Raw genomic sequence first — 15,480 nt, forward strand, 5'->3', positions numbered from 1 at the left:
GGAGATTGATAGGAAGCGGACGCAACTACAAGTGAGTTGTGCTAGCCAGTGACTCTTCCACCCCTAGAGACAGCTTCACTGGCTCAAGAGTGGAATGAGTCAAAACAGGAGGGGTCAGGAGAGAAGTATAAATTAGGGAAGAATGAGAACCAAGGGAACTCATCTGCTGGAGGAAGTAGAGCAAGAGAGGACCTGGAAAAATGTCAGCGTAAAGTCCAAATACAGAAGTAATCAAAGCTGCAAAGCGAGAACAGGTCTGGTCATCCACAGCAGTCTTAACATATCAAATCTCATACAGAGGAAGTTACTAAGACACTGTCCTTCTGTGGCAGTTTAATCTTATAAGAATTTCTCTGATTACCTGTTAGTGCCAGGTGCAGTGCCTTGGTGCCACTAGCGCAATATGCAATAAAAAATTTGAGCTAACTCTAAACAGCTTTCAGCTCACTGCCTTGTGTCCGTGTTTCCTGGAGCTCTTTGCTGTATGGACTGCCACCTGCTGCATTCACCTGAGGCCAAATCTTCCCCTATGACCAAGCTGTATGCTACTTGCAATGGGGGTGTGAGGGTTGGTAGTAGGACAAAGTAGTTCTCTTGGAATAGCATTAAGTGTATGGGATCCTAGATCAGCATTACAGGCAGGAAAACATTCTTTGTTTGCCCCTTGCCTACAGTACCCCAAAGAAACATATCTTACAGTTTTAGAAAGATACCTCCTAATCCTCTCATTATCAGAGTCGACAACTGCCTGATCACAGTGTAGAATTGATGATGGTCTGCTTATATCTTAGATGCTCTTTGGCTTTCTGGTAATCATATTTCTGTTGCAATGCCTTGTATTTGCCACAACCACCAGTCCAACTATACTTTATATTTTTCAAAACAACAAATCAAAGGCAGTAATAGTATGATCAATCATGTCAGGGTCTCTTTGACTCACACCAGAAGATGGTTCCATACCCTACAAAGTACATATCTACATGCGGTGTACTTTCCATTAGGGAAAGAGAGAGTGAGAGACATAGGGACCAACTCCAACCCTTTTCACACTTGTGTTTTTACTCTCACAATGCACTTGAGGTCTGCTCTTTACCTATGAGTATCACTACATTTGAGTTTGTGAGAAAACAGGGCTGATTGCAGAGGCCCCATAACTTTTTGCCCCCATTTTCCACTTTTTGCTGGTGTTTTCCTGACTTTAAAGGTGCCCTGGGTACTGCTTACCAGTCCCAGGGCCTGTGCTCTGTGTAAAATGGATATGCAAATTAGGCTAATTATAAGTGGCTAAGTTAACCTACCTATAAGTCCCTAGTATATGGTAGGGCATGTAGGTTTAGGGACCACAGCATAGGTGGTGCACACCTAGGTGCATTGCTGAGGTGCCCAGTGTCATTTTAAAAGCAAGCCTGCCTTGCTGGCTGCTTTTAAATTAAAGTTATATGCAAATTCGACTTTGGAATTAAAGGTACTTCCAAAGTCTTAAACTACCTTATTTTTACATATAAGTCACCCCTAAGGTGTGCCCTATGTGCCCCTAGGGCTGGGTGCCATGTAACTATAAGCAGGGACTTTATAAAAATAGATTTATAAGCCCTGGTGACGTAAAAACAGCCAAATTCGTTTTTCCCTCATTGAAGTAAATGGCCTTCATAGGCTAGAATGGGCAGACTTTATTTTAAATTTTAAAGTCTCCTTAAATGTTGCATACCAAGAATTTGGTATCAAATTAATTGTTGTAATAAATCCTACAACTTCCAGTTGTTGGATTTAATATAACTAGTTCAGGTAAAAAGTTTAGACTTTACCTAAAAAGTTGCCAATTTCAGCTCTGCATTGTTTTTGCTGCTGTGCTCTGATTGGCCAGCCTGCAGCAGCTTCTGCCAGGCTGCCTTGATGAGGTGTGAAGTGGCCAGGCTTCACACAAAGGAATGTGCTTGGGGGAGAGAATCTCCCCTCAGCAGATGGTGAGGCAGGAAGGGGGAGGGCTGCCAAACTGGTCTTCAAAGGCAGAGAAGGACATTTGCAGCACCCAGCAACACCCCCACATCCTGCAACCCCAGACAGCTAGGTGCCCCCTTGATTAGATTAGGAGAGGGCAGGAGAGGGGTGTGTTTATGATTTTTAGCCACACCAGTGGGTGGGCTCAGCCAGATGTAACCTCCAAAAATCAGATTCATCCATGTTGGATTTTTAGAGACTGTTGCCTTCTGGGATGGATTTTTGCCACACTTCCCAGGAAGTGGTCATCACAGGGGGACAACCCTGTCCTGATTGGAGAACCAGGGCCCCGCTGCTTTTCACCCAGGAGCAAGGATAAAACTGGCAGACCTGCACCCACACCTCAGATCCCCTCCAGAATTAAACAAGAAAGGAACTAAAGAAGAAGAAGGACTGCCCTGCTGGACCCCTGGCCTGCACCTGGACCCTGCACTCAGAAGGACTGCACCAGCTGCACACTTGGGCTTCACCACAAGAAGGACTTTGCCTGGCTTCAACTGGTTCAAGGAGGGACTCCCTGTTTGCTACAGGTGAAAAATTGCTAAACCAGAGTCCCCTGCACCAACTCCTGAAGAAAGCGACCAGCTGACCACTGTCCAGTGGCCAAAAAGGAGTTTGCGCCAGGTGCATTCTGGGAGTTGAAGTCCGCACCCCCCCAAGGACCATCACAGAACTTCTGGACCCTTGGGGTGAGCTGTGGACCCCAAAAGAACCTTAGAAGAACATCTGGGTGAAGCCCCAGAAGTTTGGAAAAGATTTGAGAATTTTTGGAAAAAAGCTCCAGAGAGGGACCGACCCGCCGCGGAAATTCTAGCCTGCTTGCCTCAACCGCGACCCGGCCTGACTTCGTGGTTCGTCCCGGTAAAGAAAAACATCCAAAAAAGAGACTAAGTCCGAACGTAAAAAGTTGACCGGGACCTCCCAGCCATCGTATCCGAGAAGGGCTCCATGGACGTCGGATCAAGATCCAGGTTTACCCCGGTCGAAGGATTTTCATCTCGAAAAAACGACTAAGTCCGAAGGTAAAAGTCTCCACCGAGGAAACCCACATTGCGTATCCGGACAAGGGCTCCAGGAGGTCGGATTCAACTGGCAGGTTCGTCCCGGTGAAGAAAAACTTCAAAATAAAGACTAAGTCAGAAGGTAACTTTTTAACCGAGGCCTCCCGCGACCTGTAGCCGAGCAGGGCTCCATCGCGGTCGGCCTGAAAGTTTGACTTTGCCCCGGTCGAGGTGCAACCAGATGACCCGATTGGCGCTTTTTGTTTCTAAGCGCTAGAAAAGTAATAATTCTTTAAAAATTCATATCTCCGGTTCCCCAGAACCGATTTTAATCGTTTTTGTGTCATTTTAAAGATAAAAATATAAACTATTTTTTATAAATTGGTTTTGGATTTTTAAACTGTTTCCTGTGTTTTATTTAATTACTGTTTTGTGATATTTGAATGCTTTACACTTTGTCTCCTAAGTTAAGCCTTGACGCTCGTTGCCAAGCTACCAAGGGTTGAGCTGGGATTAATTTACTGAGACCTAACTGTACCTATGTGGAGGTTAGTGGCTTGTTGCTAGGTGTAGGTACCTACCTGCCCTACCAATAACCCATTTTCCAACATAATTGGAAGCAGCGACAGGATCCTGTACTTGTGTTCAATATCACGTTACAGTTTTAGGTAAAACAAATTAAAAATCCTTTAAATTGTCCTAGTGCAAAAATTGTTTTTAATTTTTAATTTGGATTAATTTCAACTATAGAATTTTTGTAATTTTTCTAAATTCTTGTTTCCAATTTTTGCAAAAAGTTTTTGTTGACACAAAACTAGGGAACCATGGAGCTTGATCTGGCTAGCCTACCCACACTGACAGTAGTCCAGCTTAGGGGGTTGTGTATTGAAAGAGGGTTGCCTGCAACCACTGATCTCAGGAAGCAAATCCTGATCACATCCCTGACAGCATGGGCTGAGACCCAAGAGGTAGAGTCAGAAGAAGCTCCAGAGGAGGGAGAAAGAAGGGAGGATGCAAGCTCTAACCACTCAGGGGAGGGAAGGCATCTGACCCTAAGTGAGGACGAGGAAGAACGGTCCTCAGTAAATACAGTCACTAGGGGCAGATCCAAAGCTAGTGGTAGGAAGGGGGTTCTTTCAGGAGGAGAGAACCCATCCATCAGAGAAAGAGAGCTGGAGGCCCAGCTAGCATACATAGCTTTGGAAGCAGAGAAGCTGGCCCTAGAAAAGAAAAAGTGGGCATACAAAGAGAAAAGAGATGGAAGCAGCGATAAAGAAGCTGAGGTGTCCATGGGTGGGGGAGTTTGCCCCAGATTACCCAAGGGGGTAGTTCCTGCTTATGTAGAGGGGGATGACATAGATAAGTGGCTGGGGGCCTTTGAGAGGGCACTCCAAATGAGAAGGGTTAGGCCTCAATACTGGGGTTCCCTTTTGTGGGAGTTGGTCCCCAACTCAGGGAGGGATAGGCTTCTGACCTTAAGGGGGGAGGAGGCAGATTCATACCCTAGTATGAAGAGGTGCTTAGCCAAGAAGTTTGGTCTGACCCCAGAGCAATATAGAATGAAGTTCAGGGACACCCAGCAGGTCAGTACCCAGTCTTGGGTTGACTTTGTGGACATTTCACTAAAGGCACTAGAGGGCTGGATTATTGGTAACAAAGTATATACTTATGAGGGGTTATACAATCTGATCATGAGAGAGCACATCTTGACCAATTGTACCCAAGAAAGGTTACGCCAGCATCTAGTAGACTCTAAGCAGACCAACCCTAGAGAGCTAGGGGAGGCAGCTGATGAGTGGTTGAGAACCAGGGTGGTTGTCAAGTCCCAGGGGGGAGACTCCAAGAAGGGGGGGACAGGTCCCCAAAAACCTAAGGAGGGAGGTGGTAAGCCCACCACAGAGACTCTCTCTGTACCCCAGAACCCTAAGAAGGAGGAGAGTAAATCCCACTCCCACTCTGACAAGCAGAGACAGGGAGACCCAGGGTTAAAACAACTCTTGGACAGTAGGGCTTGCTTTGACTGTCAGCAGACAGGTCACTTCAGAGGAGATGCAGCCTGTCCAAGGAAGGTGGTTAGCACTGGGCTGTCCAGTGTAGCCATAGAGGAGGATTCCTCAGATGATGAAGCCCTCCTAGCATTGTGCTGGGAGACAGGACCAGATGGTAAGCTGGTGATCCCTGAGGGTGGGAGTAGGCACTTCCACCACATTCAAGTGAATGAGATCCCTACCACTGGCCTGAGGGACACCTGTGCCAGTCACACTATAGTGAGTGACCGGTTAGTGACGTCAGACATGTATGTCCCAGGAAAGACAAAGAAAGTCAGGATAGCCACAGGGGAGGTCACCTCCAAACCTGTAGCCATAGTGCCCCTAGAGAGGGAGGGTATCCTTGACTGGATTAGGGTGGTAGTCAGTGCTGACCTCCCCCTAGATTGTATCCTGGGCAATGACCTCCCAGAGGTGAGTCTGGTCACAGATGGGGTGGTCGCCCAGGGCGCCCCCCCAACCCAAAGTCCTGGGGAGTCAGTCCCTACAGTTAGGAGACAGGGGTCCCCAAGAAAAGGAAAGAAGAAAAGGAAGGGTAGGCCACTCTTAAAGAGAGTTCCAGGGAGCCAAGGGCCTTCTGCCCCAGTAGGGGGGGAGCCCAGAGTTGGCACTGGTGAGGTCTCACCTGACCCCAAGGAAGTCCTGAGTAGTCAGGCAGCTGTCCAGATGCAAGGTGTTGCCCCTGCACTGACAGAAGGGAGAGTGGAAGGAGGGTGTCTGCCACAGGAGGTGGTAGCCCCCACTCTAGACAGCAAGAGGGGTGCCAGGACCCCAAAGATGCCCCTAAAGCAGCTCAGCCACCTGTCAGTGGAGAGCTTAGGGTGTGGTTCTGGGTACTGACAGCTGTCAGTAGCCTCTGCTGGGTGCTAGCCTTCCTGGCAGCACTGTACTTGGCCTGGGAGGCAGATCCCAGGGCCAATAGCAAAGTAGGCCCCCTGACCCTATTGGTCATGGTGGGGTTGCTCAAGTGTTGGGTGACCTCTTTGGGTAAGCTAGGTGTTGCCCTAGCAAAGTTTGGAGTAGGGGAGGTGGGCACCTCACTACCCAAGTTGGCAGAGAGAAAGGAGGAAGACCCCCCTAGAGGAAAGTTTCAGTTTGTGTTGGGTCCTTTTACTGTTGGGATGGCTTCACTACCCATAGGGAGTGACCCTGACAGGAGGATATAAGGCAGAGTAGGCCCTGCAAAGGGACAGCCAGTTTTCTTCACTGTCTTCCTCGCCTAACAAGCCAGGAAGACTCTCCCAGGGTTGGGCTGAGTCTCCTGGGCGTGTGGGCTGGGGGGGGTTGTGTGAGAAAACAGGGCTGATTGCAGAGGCCCCATAACTTTTTGACCCCATTTTCCACTTTTTGCTGGTGTTTTCCTGACTTTAAAGGTGCCCTGGGTACTGCTAACCAGTCCCAGGGCCTGTACTCTGTGTAAAATGGATATGCAAATTAGGCTAATTATAAGTGGCTAAGTTAACCTACCTATAAGTCCCTAGTATATGGTAGGGCATGTAGGTTTAGGGACCACAGCATAGGTGGTGCACACCTAGGTGCATTGCTGAGGTGCCCAGTGTCATTTTAAAAGCAAGCCTGCCTTGCTGGCTGCTTTTAAATTAAAGTTATATGCAAATTCGACTTTGGAATTAAAGGTACTTCCAAAGTCTTAAACTACCTTATTTGTACATATAAGTCACCCCTAAGGTGTGCCCTATGTGCCCCTAGGGCTGGGTGCCATGTAACTATAAGCAGGACTTTATAAAAATAGATTTATAAGCCCTGGTGAGGTAAAAACAGCCAAATTCGTTTTTCCCTCATTGAAGTAAATGGCCTTCATAGGCTAGAATGGGCAGACTTTATTTTACATTTTAAAGTCTCCTTAAATGTTGCATACCAAGAATTTGGTATCAAATTAATTGTTGTAATAAATCCTACAACTTCCAGTTGTTGGATTTAATATAACTAGTTCAGGTAAAAAGTTTAGACTTTACCTAAAAAGTTGCCAATTTCAGCTCTGCATTGTTTTTGCTGCTGTGCTCTGATTGGCCAGCCTGCAGCAGCTTCTGCCAGGCTGCCTTGATGAGGTGTGAAGTGGCCAGGCTTCACACAAAGGAATGTGCTTGGGGGAGAGAATCTCCCCTCAGCAGATGGTGAGGCAGGAAGGGGGAGGGCTGCCAAACTGGTCTTCAAAGGCAGAGAAGGACATTTGCAGCACCCAGCAACACCCCCACATCCTGCAACCCCAGACAGCTAGGTGCCCCCTTGATTAGATTAGGAGAGGGCAGGAGAGGGGTGTGTTTATGATTTTTAGCCACACCAGTGGGTGGGCTCAGCCAGATGTAACCTCCAAAAATCAGATTCATCCATGTTGGATTTTTAGAGACTGTTGCCTTCTGGGATGGATTTTTGCCACACTTCCCAGGAAGTGGTCATCACAGGGGGACGACCCTGTCCTGATTGGAGAACCAGGGCCCCGCTGCTTTTCACCCAGGAGCAAGGATAAAACTGGCAGACCTGCACCCACACCTCAGATCCCCTCCAGAATTCAACAAGAAAGGAACTAAAGAAGAAGAAGGACTGCCCTGCTGGACCCCTGGCCTGCACCTGGACCCTGCACTCAGAAGGACTGCACCAGCTGCACACTTGGGCTTCACCACAAGAAGGACTTTGCCTGGCTTCAACTGGTTCAAGGAGGGACTCCCTGTTTGCTACAGGTGAAAAATTGCTAAACCAGAGTCGCCTGCACCAACTCCTGAAGAAAGCGACCAGCTGACCACTGTCCAGTGGCCAAAAAGGAGTTTGCGCCAGGTGCATTCTGGGAGTTGAAGTCCGCACCCCCCCAAGGACCATCACAGAACTTCTGGACCCTTGGGGTGAGCTGTGGACCCCAAAAGAACCTTAAAAGAACATCTGGGTGAAGCCCCAGAAGTTTGGAAAAGATTTGAGAATTTTTGGAAAAAAGCTCCAGAGAGGGACCGACCCGCCGCGGAAATTCTAGCCGGCTTGCCTCAACCGTGACCCGGCCTGACTTCGTGGTTCGTCCCGGTAAAGAAAAACATCCAAAAAAGAGACTAAGTCCGAACGTAAAAAGTTGACCGGGACCTCCCAGCCATCGTATCCGAGAAGGGCTCCATAGACGTCGGATCAAGATCCAGGTTTACCCCGGTCGAAGGATTTTCATCTCGAAAAAACGACTAAGTCCGAAGGTAAAAGTCTCCACCGAGGAAACCCACATCGCGTATCCGGACAAGGGCTCCAGGAGGTCGGATTCAACTGGCAGGTTCGTCCCGGTGAAGAAAAACTTCAAAATAAAGACTAAGTCAGAAGGTAACTTTTTAACCGAGGCCTCCCGCGACCTGTAGCCGAGCAGGGCTCCATCGCGGTCGGCCTGAAAGTTTGACTTTGCCCCGGTCGAGGTGCAACCAGATGACCCAATTGGCGCTTTTTGTTTCTAAGCGCTAGAAAAGTAATAATTCTTTAAAAATTCATATCTCCGGTTCCCCTGAACCGATTTTAATAGTTTTTGTGTCATTTTAAAGATAAAAATATAAACTATTTTTATAAATTGGTTTTGGATTTTTAAACTGTTTCCTGTGTTTTATTTAATTACTGTTTTGTGATATTTGAATGCTTTACACTTTGTCTCCTAAGTTAAGCCTTGACGCTCGTTGCCAAGCTACCAAGGGTTGAGCTGGGATTAATTTACTGAGACCTAACTGTACCTATGTGGAGGTTAGTGGCTTGTTGCTAGGTGTAGGTACCTACCTGCCCTACCAATAACCCATTTTCCAACAGAGTTGTTCTCCTTAGCACTTGTAAGAGTTCCAGAAAGATCAAAGAAAGTAGTTGAAAAATCTTAAGTGAGACCAGGAACACCATTGCATTCTCAGTCAAGAAACATGTGCAAATCTTAAAGTCCACTTCAGAACTGGACTATGTTACTTGAGGAAATTGTGGTCAGGATTATTGAATTGATTGATATTAATTGGAACATAATTTTTTTTCAAACTGTCAGTTGATTTTTTTATTTATTATTCTATGGATAAAGCATCCATTCCTATTGATATTTTCATACATAAACCTCTTACGAAGATTTTGGGGAAGGGATTTAGTAATGTTGACTGAACAAATACCTATACTTGGAGAACATAGACATGCTGGTTATGGTGGGTTCTTCATGATTCTGGTGGCATGCAGTATTCCCAAGGTTCTACTCTATTTCCTGTCATTTTCCATATGTACTTGAAACCTCTGGGAGTCCTAATAGCAGATATGAAAATAATCACTCGTTAATGCACAGCTGACACCCAGCCAGACTTAAAGATCACATCATAACATGAGGTCTCAAGACCTGCCTTTTAGCCATCAAACTCTGAGTGTTCAAGGTATACCTCAAACAGAGTACGACTAAGACTTCGATCTGCATTCTCCCCACTCTAGCAAACAACAGGAGTTTCAAAGAATGATGATCAAGAAGCTAAACCGTCTTGATGTATCTCATCTTTATGGTGGTAACGCTCTTCTCATCAGCTTCCTGAAACCTACTTGTTCCAATAAAAAGCGTCCTTCATACTAGGGCCTCTGATGTGAGCGTGTTACTGATGGGGAGCAAAGCATTTATTCAACAGAGGTGATAAGTGCAGAAATGCCATATTTCCTGGCCGCCCAGTGGTATATTAGGTTGCCTTGCAAAAAATGTTTTACAGTGTGTAGTGGAACCATTACGATATCTCTCCATTAGTAATGGTCTATATAACCATGTCCTTGTTGCTAAATGTAGGTTTCTAAGGTCCTTGCATGCCACTGGGTCGTGGAGAGGCCAGTCTGTGTTATTGTGGGTTAGGTTTGCCCTGTTTCTGCTGGAATCATAATCTAGAACCAACATTTGATGTCCACAAAAATTGAGAATAACGGGATTTGCATTGGTCACTTTCTAATACAAATCCATCCCCATCGGACAATCTCCAAATACATGAGCACTCAGTGCAATCATGCTTTCTGAAATAGGCACGGTGAACATCCACTTACAAGTTATATATCTTTGATTGTTTTAAATTCGGAAGTGAGTGTTATGGGAACTGTGCATGTCTTCAAGGCATGTGGGTGCATTGCTGCTCACACGCCAAGAGCAACCAAATGAAACTGAAGAACAAGTGAAGAGATACAATAACGTAGCTTGTTGTGCTGTTGTTGTAATTGTTTAGTACAGTCCATACATAAGTTAAATCCTGTACTTAGAAAACTAAAAAATAATATTTTCTTTCTCAGGGAAAAATCTCGAGTGTAATTGCATCAATTGACGCAGCTCAGTTTCTAATAAACAACAATGCTTCCACAGTTATCATCAAGGTAAAGTTTTTTATTGCTCTCTTTGGACTGTTGAAAGTTGTTTTTTTCCTTTAATAGAAAAATCTGATTTTTGTAACAAGAGGTAATCTTTTCTACACCTGTTTTAGGAATCCAAAAAGTTTGCTGACTCAATTATTGGATACTTTGTACAGTATATTCAGTGGGTGAAGGACTCAGTAAGTAACTGCTATGTTTTCTAAAGATGTGCTATTTAGTTTGGAAAAAATATTAGTCAAACACAGTTTATTCAGAAGACACTGAACATATAGTTACACTGAGGCTATGGTGCACGTAGTCTTACCTTGTCACTGAAAAAATACAATTACAAAACAAACTCCATAAATAGCCTACCATGTGGTTATCTTTGCGTTGTTTCTGTAACTTGAACATTTGTGTTAAACCGTTTACCATACTTGAGCCACAACCATAACTCACTTTTAACTGTGTTCTTTTCAGTGAATGTAACTGTTTTTTTATGATGCACTTAATTTTCAACCCTTGCTACATTTGACTTTCAGCCATGCACAGCGGGGTTGGCTGCGAGGTTTGTTCTGTGACCAGTCCCCGTGTCCAACAGGGCAAACCCCACAGTACACAGCCTTTGGCCAGGTAAAGCAGGGGGTCGGCCACGTGGCCTGGCTTGTGACCAATGCTATGTGTGCATCTCTTTGCTGTCAGCCTACCCCTGGCTGCACTAGGCCTTCATCTAACATCCTGTGTTTTTAATGCCTCGAACCTTTGTTTTTCTTTCCACCACACAAACGTCCTATTTGATTCACGAATCATTCACAAAATGGCAGTGAAATCTTAAAATGCAGGCTCACAATCGTTTTTTGGTTTTGGATTGTCTGACATTTTCTACGCTTTTTCTCGAGTTGGAATCAAATTTGCACTCCTCTGGGTACCTTTCAGTACTGCCCATGGGTTGCACACCTCTAAGGGTGGTACCCGGTGGCTGTGTATTTTTTTTTCTACAGTGCAAAGTTCACAAACCTGAAATGATCCGTGATTTTCTGGATGGTGGACAGAAAGAATTCCACAGCCTTTCTCCCGCGAATCACAGTAGTAAAAAAAAAAATAACGAATACCACATATGTAGAATTGGTTTAACCATTTAAAGCTCACAAAGCATATTTTTAAACACTTATCACACACGCTAATGAATAGGACAGCACACTTTTAGAGTAAAGTTCTATTTCTATTTCCAGTTTGGAGTACAATTTCCAACAGGTTAGGCTAAAGGTTAAAGCAACATTTTCTGTGGGAGCTACAATGCTAAAACACATCTATTTCAACCTCCCTTAACATGTTTTTTCATGTATCTGCATACAAATTAGAAATTGGCCTAAGCTACTTTGCCATATTTGGTGCAAATTCATTCTCAGAGCTACACAGTTAAAGTTATAGGCAAATCAAAAAATGCCTTTTCAATGGAAAGTGTGACACTCTCTCGCTCTCTCATGTACATTTTATTATTCATTATTTGAACTTTGTTAAAGGATTTGGCAGTTTGGTGATAAATAATTCTATCATTTACAATATCTTGGTTGCGGACTTGTCTGTGCTGTGCCACCGTATCGATGGTTCAGGAGGAGGACTTCATTTGGAGAGAAAAAAAATATATATATATACATACATACATATATATATACATATACACATGCACAGTTAATTGTCAGACATATTACATCCCTTATAACGTGTTCTATAACATCATTGATAAAATCACTGCAACACAACATTTGAAATTATATAATTCGTTTTTTTAACACAAACTTCATTGCATTTTATAAGCATAAACGAATACATAAGATAATATGTGCATTTTTCAGAGAAGAGGCCCGACTATGTACAGGAATTGAACCTTGTATAATGTTACACACACCCAATAATGTGGAATGACAAAGATCATTCACTTGACACAATTAACATAATGGCATGTATAACAAATAAATGAAAGACTAAAAGCTATGGCAGAAGTAAGACCATCTCACCATAGGAAATATTCACAACAATGCAAAGGCAACATGACCCCCCCCACACTCCTCCCAACTGTCATGATACTATTGTGTCACACGGTTGTTCTTTGCATGGATTAGAGATATTGGTGTGCAGGTGAAACTCGTGTTGTGAGACATCGCAAAACATGCTAGTTGGATGTTATGTCAGTTTACCGAGACCAAGCAAAACAATGGTGAATAAAGGAGTAAGGCAGAGAATGTCAGTAAGCCCCATGAGTGCCGATGGTCCACCGTGGCATAGCGGTGTGGGAGGGGAAGTTCCAGTGTAGCGTGCACAGAGGGTCGATTGATAGGTGTTTAAAGGGAAAGGGTAGGGAGTCTGTCTAGTTCTCTCCTTTTGGGATTTAAAGCATTCAAGAATAACATCCCAATCCATGGCAATTGGGTATTGCACACTCCATGGCTTTCTTCTCTATGTATCGCAAAATTCTCCTCTGTTACCCAATGCCCCACATCTTCTCTCCACTGGAAGACATGGGGATCCATGGGTGACTTCCATTGCTTTGTCCATAGGCGCTTTGCCAATATAAGCACTAAATTGATATGTCCCATAGCCTTGAAACCTTTAGGCCTCCGGTATAAGCCCAGCAGACAGTGTTTGATTGTGCCCCAGTATTCAGACCCGAACAGGTCCACCAAGACGCTCCGAACCTATTCCTAGTAAGGAGACAATGAGGAAGAGGCCCAAAACTTGGAGTAAATCCACGTCTTGTGTTTGGTGATGGGGACAGTGAGAGGAGACAGTGAGAGACATAGAATGTAGTTTACGTGGTGTGAGATAAGCATAATGCAGAATTGCATATTTTATAAATTTTAAACAGGAGTTGCGGGAAAGACTGCAGGGGGACGCAATGACGAATTTTCATTCTTTACCATGGAGAAAGCGAGATAGGTCTTTCTCCCACTTGGTGCGCAGAGTAGTTAATGGGGCAGCAAGATGGGAGCGAAAGCCTCTGCACAACCATATAACCAGGCGCTGACTGTGGCCCATGATATGCATCCCTTGGACAAGCTCATGAGTCTCTGGTTTGGAGCCAAGTGACAGCCAGTGTACACAAACATACTGAAGGATACAAACACGTGTCACAAAGAGAGTCTCCAGAAGCCCTGAGCCTGAATAAAATCCAGGTGATCCATCATATGATGATCCGCAAATGTGTCTCCAACCAGCTGAACCCCAGCTATTCCCATGCTGCCAATCTAGTAGCTGTTAGAATGCCCAGAGAAGTGGGGAGGCCTCTGAGTGGGATACTCAGGGCATAATGTGGGAGCAAGGCAGTGTAATGTAGAACAGTTTTCCAGTATATGAGAGCTATGCGGAATAACAGGGGCTGTGGGGTGGGCAGTCTTACCCTGGGAAGAACAGGCGGTGTAGTTTACCCAGTTTAAGCATATGCCATGTATAGCCTATTTCAGTCATGTTATGTCCTGCCAACCAATAAAAACAGTCATTGCAGCTGTCTCATAAACCAATGGGTTTTATACTCCGGGACTCCCCCACTACAAGACGGCAATTGCATTTTAGAAAGGCCAATTCTGCATCTCCCAGACCCCCACATCATGTCAATTAATAAGGAGTTGAGTAGTCTGAAGACCGATGAGGGGATAACCCCTGGCAGGTTGACAAAATAATATAACAGTCAGGTTAACATGACCATTTTGACAAGAGTCAGCCGTCCTGCGAGCAAAAGGTGGAAGGCGATCCGGAATTCAGTTTGAGATTTCAATGCATTAATAGTTCTCAAAAGATTGCCATCCAAGAGGTCTTTAGGGTCACAATATATCTGTACGTTTGGTGGGTTATCCGTATATTATCAGGGCCAAAAGGAAGACTATCCTTATTGGTGGTATCTACACAGGAGAAACCATGGGACTTACCGTAGTTCACCCAAAATCCGGACAAGTTATCAACCAGCGCATCTAGGAAGGGATAATGTTAAACTGTGCAAGGGCTGCAAACATAAAGCAGCACCCAAGTGTATCAAATGCTTGTTGGAGGTCTAGGGAGAGGATATCCACACTCTGGATACTGATCCCAAACAATGTCTATGATTTGGTAAAAACGGCGAATGTTGAGCGAGGTGTTATAGCGTGGTTGGAAACCGCACTGGTTTGAATTTGTTAATTGTGGAAGCAGAGGGAGCAGGCCTCCCACCTGTACATTGATCAATATTTTGTATTCAGTGTTTAACAAGGATAACAGCCTGCAAGAGGTCAAAACCTCTGGGTCACAGCCTGGCTTCAGCAAGGAGGTGACTCTGACTGGCTCGTAGCGAGGGGCAATGATCCTGCTTCGAGTGATGCTTTATAAAGCCGTGACACTAAGCAAGCCGTGAATGTGGCATAAAATTCAACAGGTAGTCCGTCCAATCCTGGCGTCTTATTATGAGAGAGGTCATTAATGGTGTGTCATATTTCATCCGTTGCGAGTGGAGCACCCAGCGCCTCACAGTTGGTAGCGGATGCACCAGGTAACTGTAATCCCTCAGGGAATGAGATACTATAGGCTGGGTCAGGATGGTGTGTGTATAGCGTGGTGTGGAAGTATTTAAAGGTTTTGTTAATGACCAATTAGGTTGTGATAGGGGTAGTCAGTGATATGAACACTGATAAGATAGGGGTGGCGGTGGTGCCAGTTTTATCATCCTAGCGAGCACTGCCCTGGCCATTTGCCTTCAGTGTGTGTTTTTTGTGTGTATGTAGCATAATTGATAATCCACAGTCTTTCTAGGAGTTCAGCATCCACTGCAGCGGCCTGTTTATTGGGCCTAAATGATTTTCAATGCATACAAGGTCATTGAGGGCACCTACAATGGCATTAATGGGCACCCCACTCACTACCACCTTAAATGCTTCTCATTCCAAAAATTGGGGAAGAGACTGTGTTGGGTTTTCAGCAAAAATGGATATCAATTGTGAAGGCTAATGTGTCCCTAAACACTGTGGGGGTCATTCCAACCCTGGTGGTCGGTGTTAAAGCGGCGGCCAACACGCCAACAGGCAGGCGGTCAAAAAAATGGAATTCTGACCCTGGCGGAAACCGCCAACACAGACCGCCACTTTAACACTCCGACCGCCACG

The 15,480-nt window shown here is 45.1% G+C and overlaps 1 protein-coding gene across 20 annotated transcripts in view; it reads left to right on the forward strand.

The window, feature by feature from the left end:
- The window catches only part of PROM1 (prominin 1), a 616,480-nt gene that overhangs the window by 504,682 nt on the left and 96,318 nt on the right, over nucleotides 1-15,480 (forward strand). For all 20 annotated transcript variants that reach the window (XM_069202406.1, XM_069202442.1, XM_069202511.1 and 17 more), the window contains 2 exons: nucleotides 10,298-10,378; nucleotides 10,486-10,554. In XM_069202406.1, coding sequence (XP_069058507.1) covers nucleotides 10,298-10,378; nucleotides 10,486-10,554 — 150 coding nt within the window. The remainder of the gene's footprint in view (nucleotides 1-10,297; nucleotides 10,379-10,485; nucleotides 10,555-15,480) is intronic.

Source organism: Pleurodeles waltl, chromosome 1_2, assembly GCF_031143425.1.
Source record: "Pleurodeles waltl isolate 20211129_DDA chromosome 1_2, aPleWal1.hap1.20221129, whole genome shotgun sequence".
NCBI lineage: Eukaryota > Metazoa > Chordata > Amphibia > Caudata > Salamandridae > Pleurodeles > Pleurodeles waltl.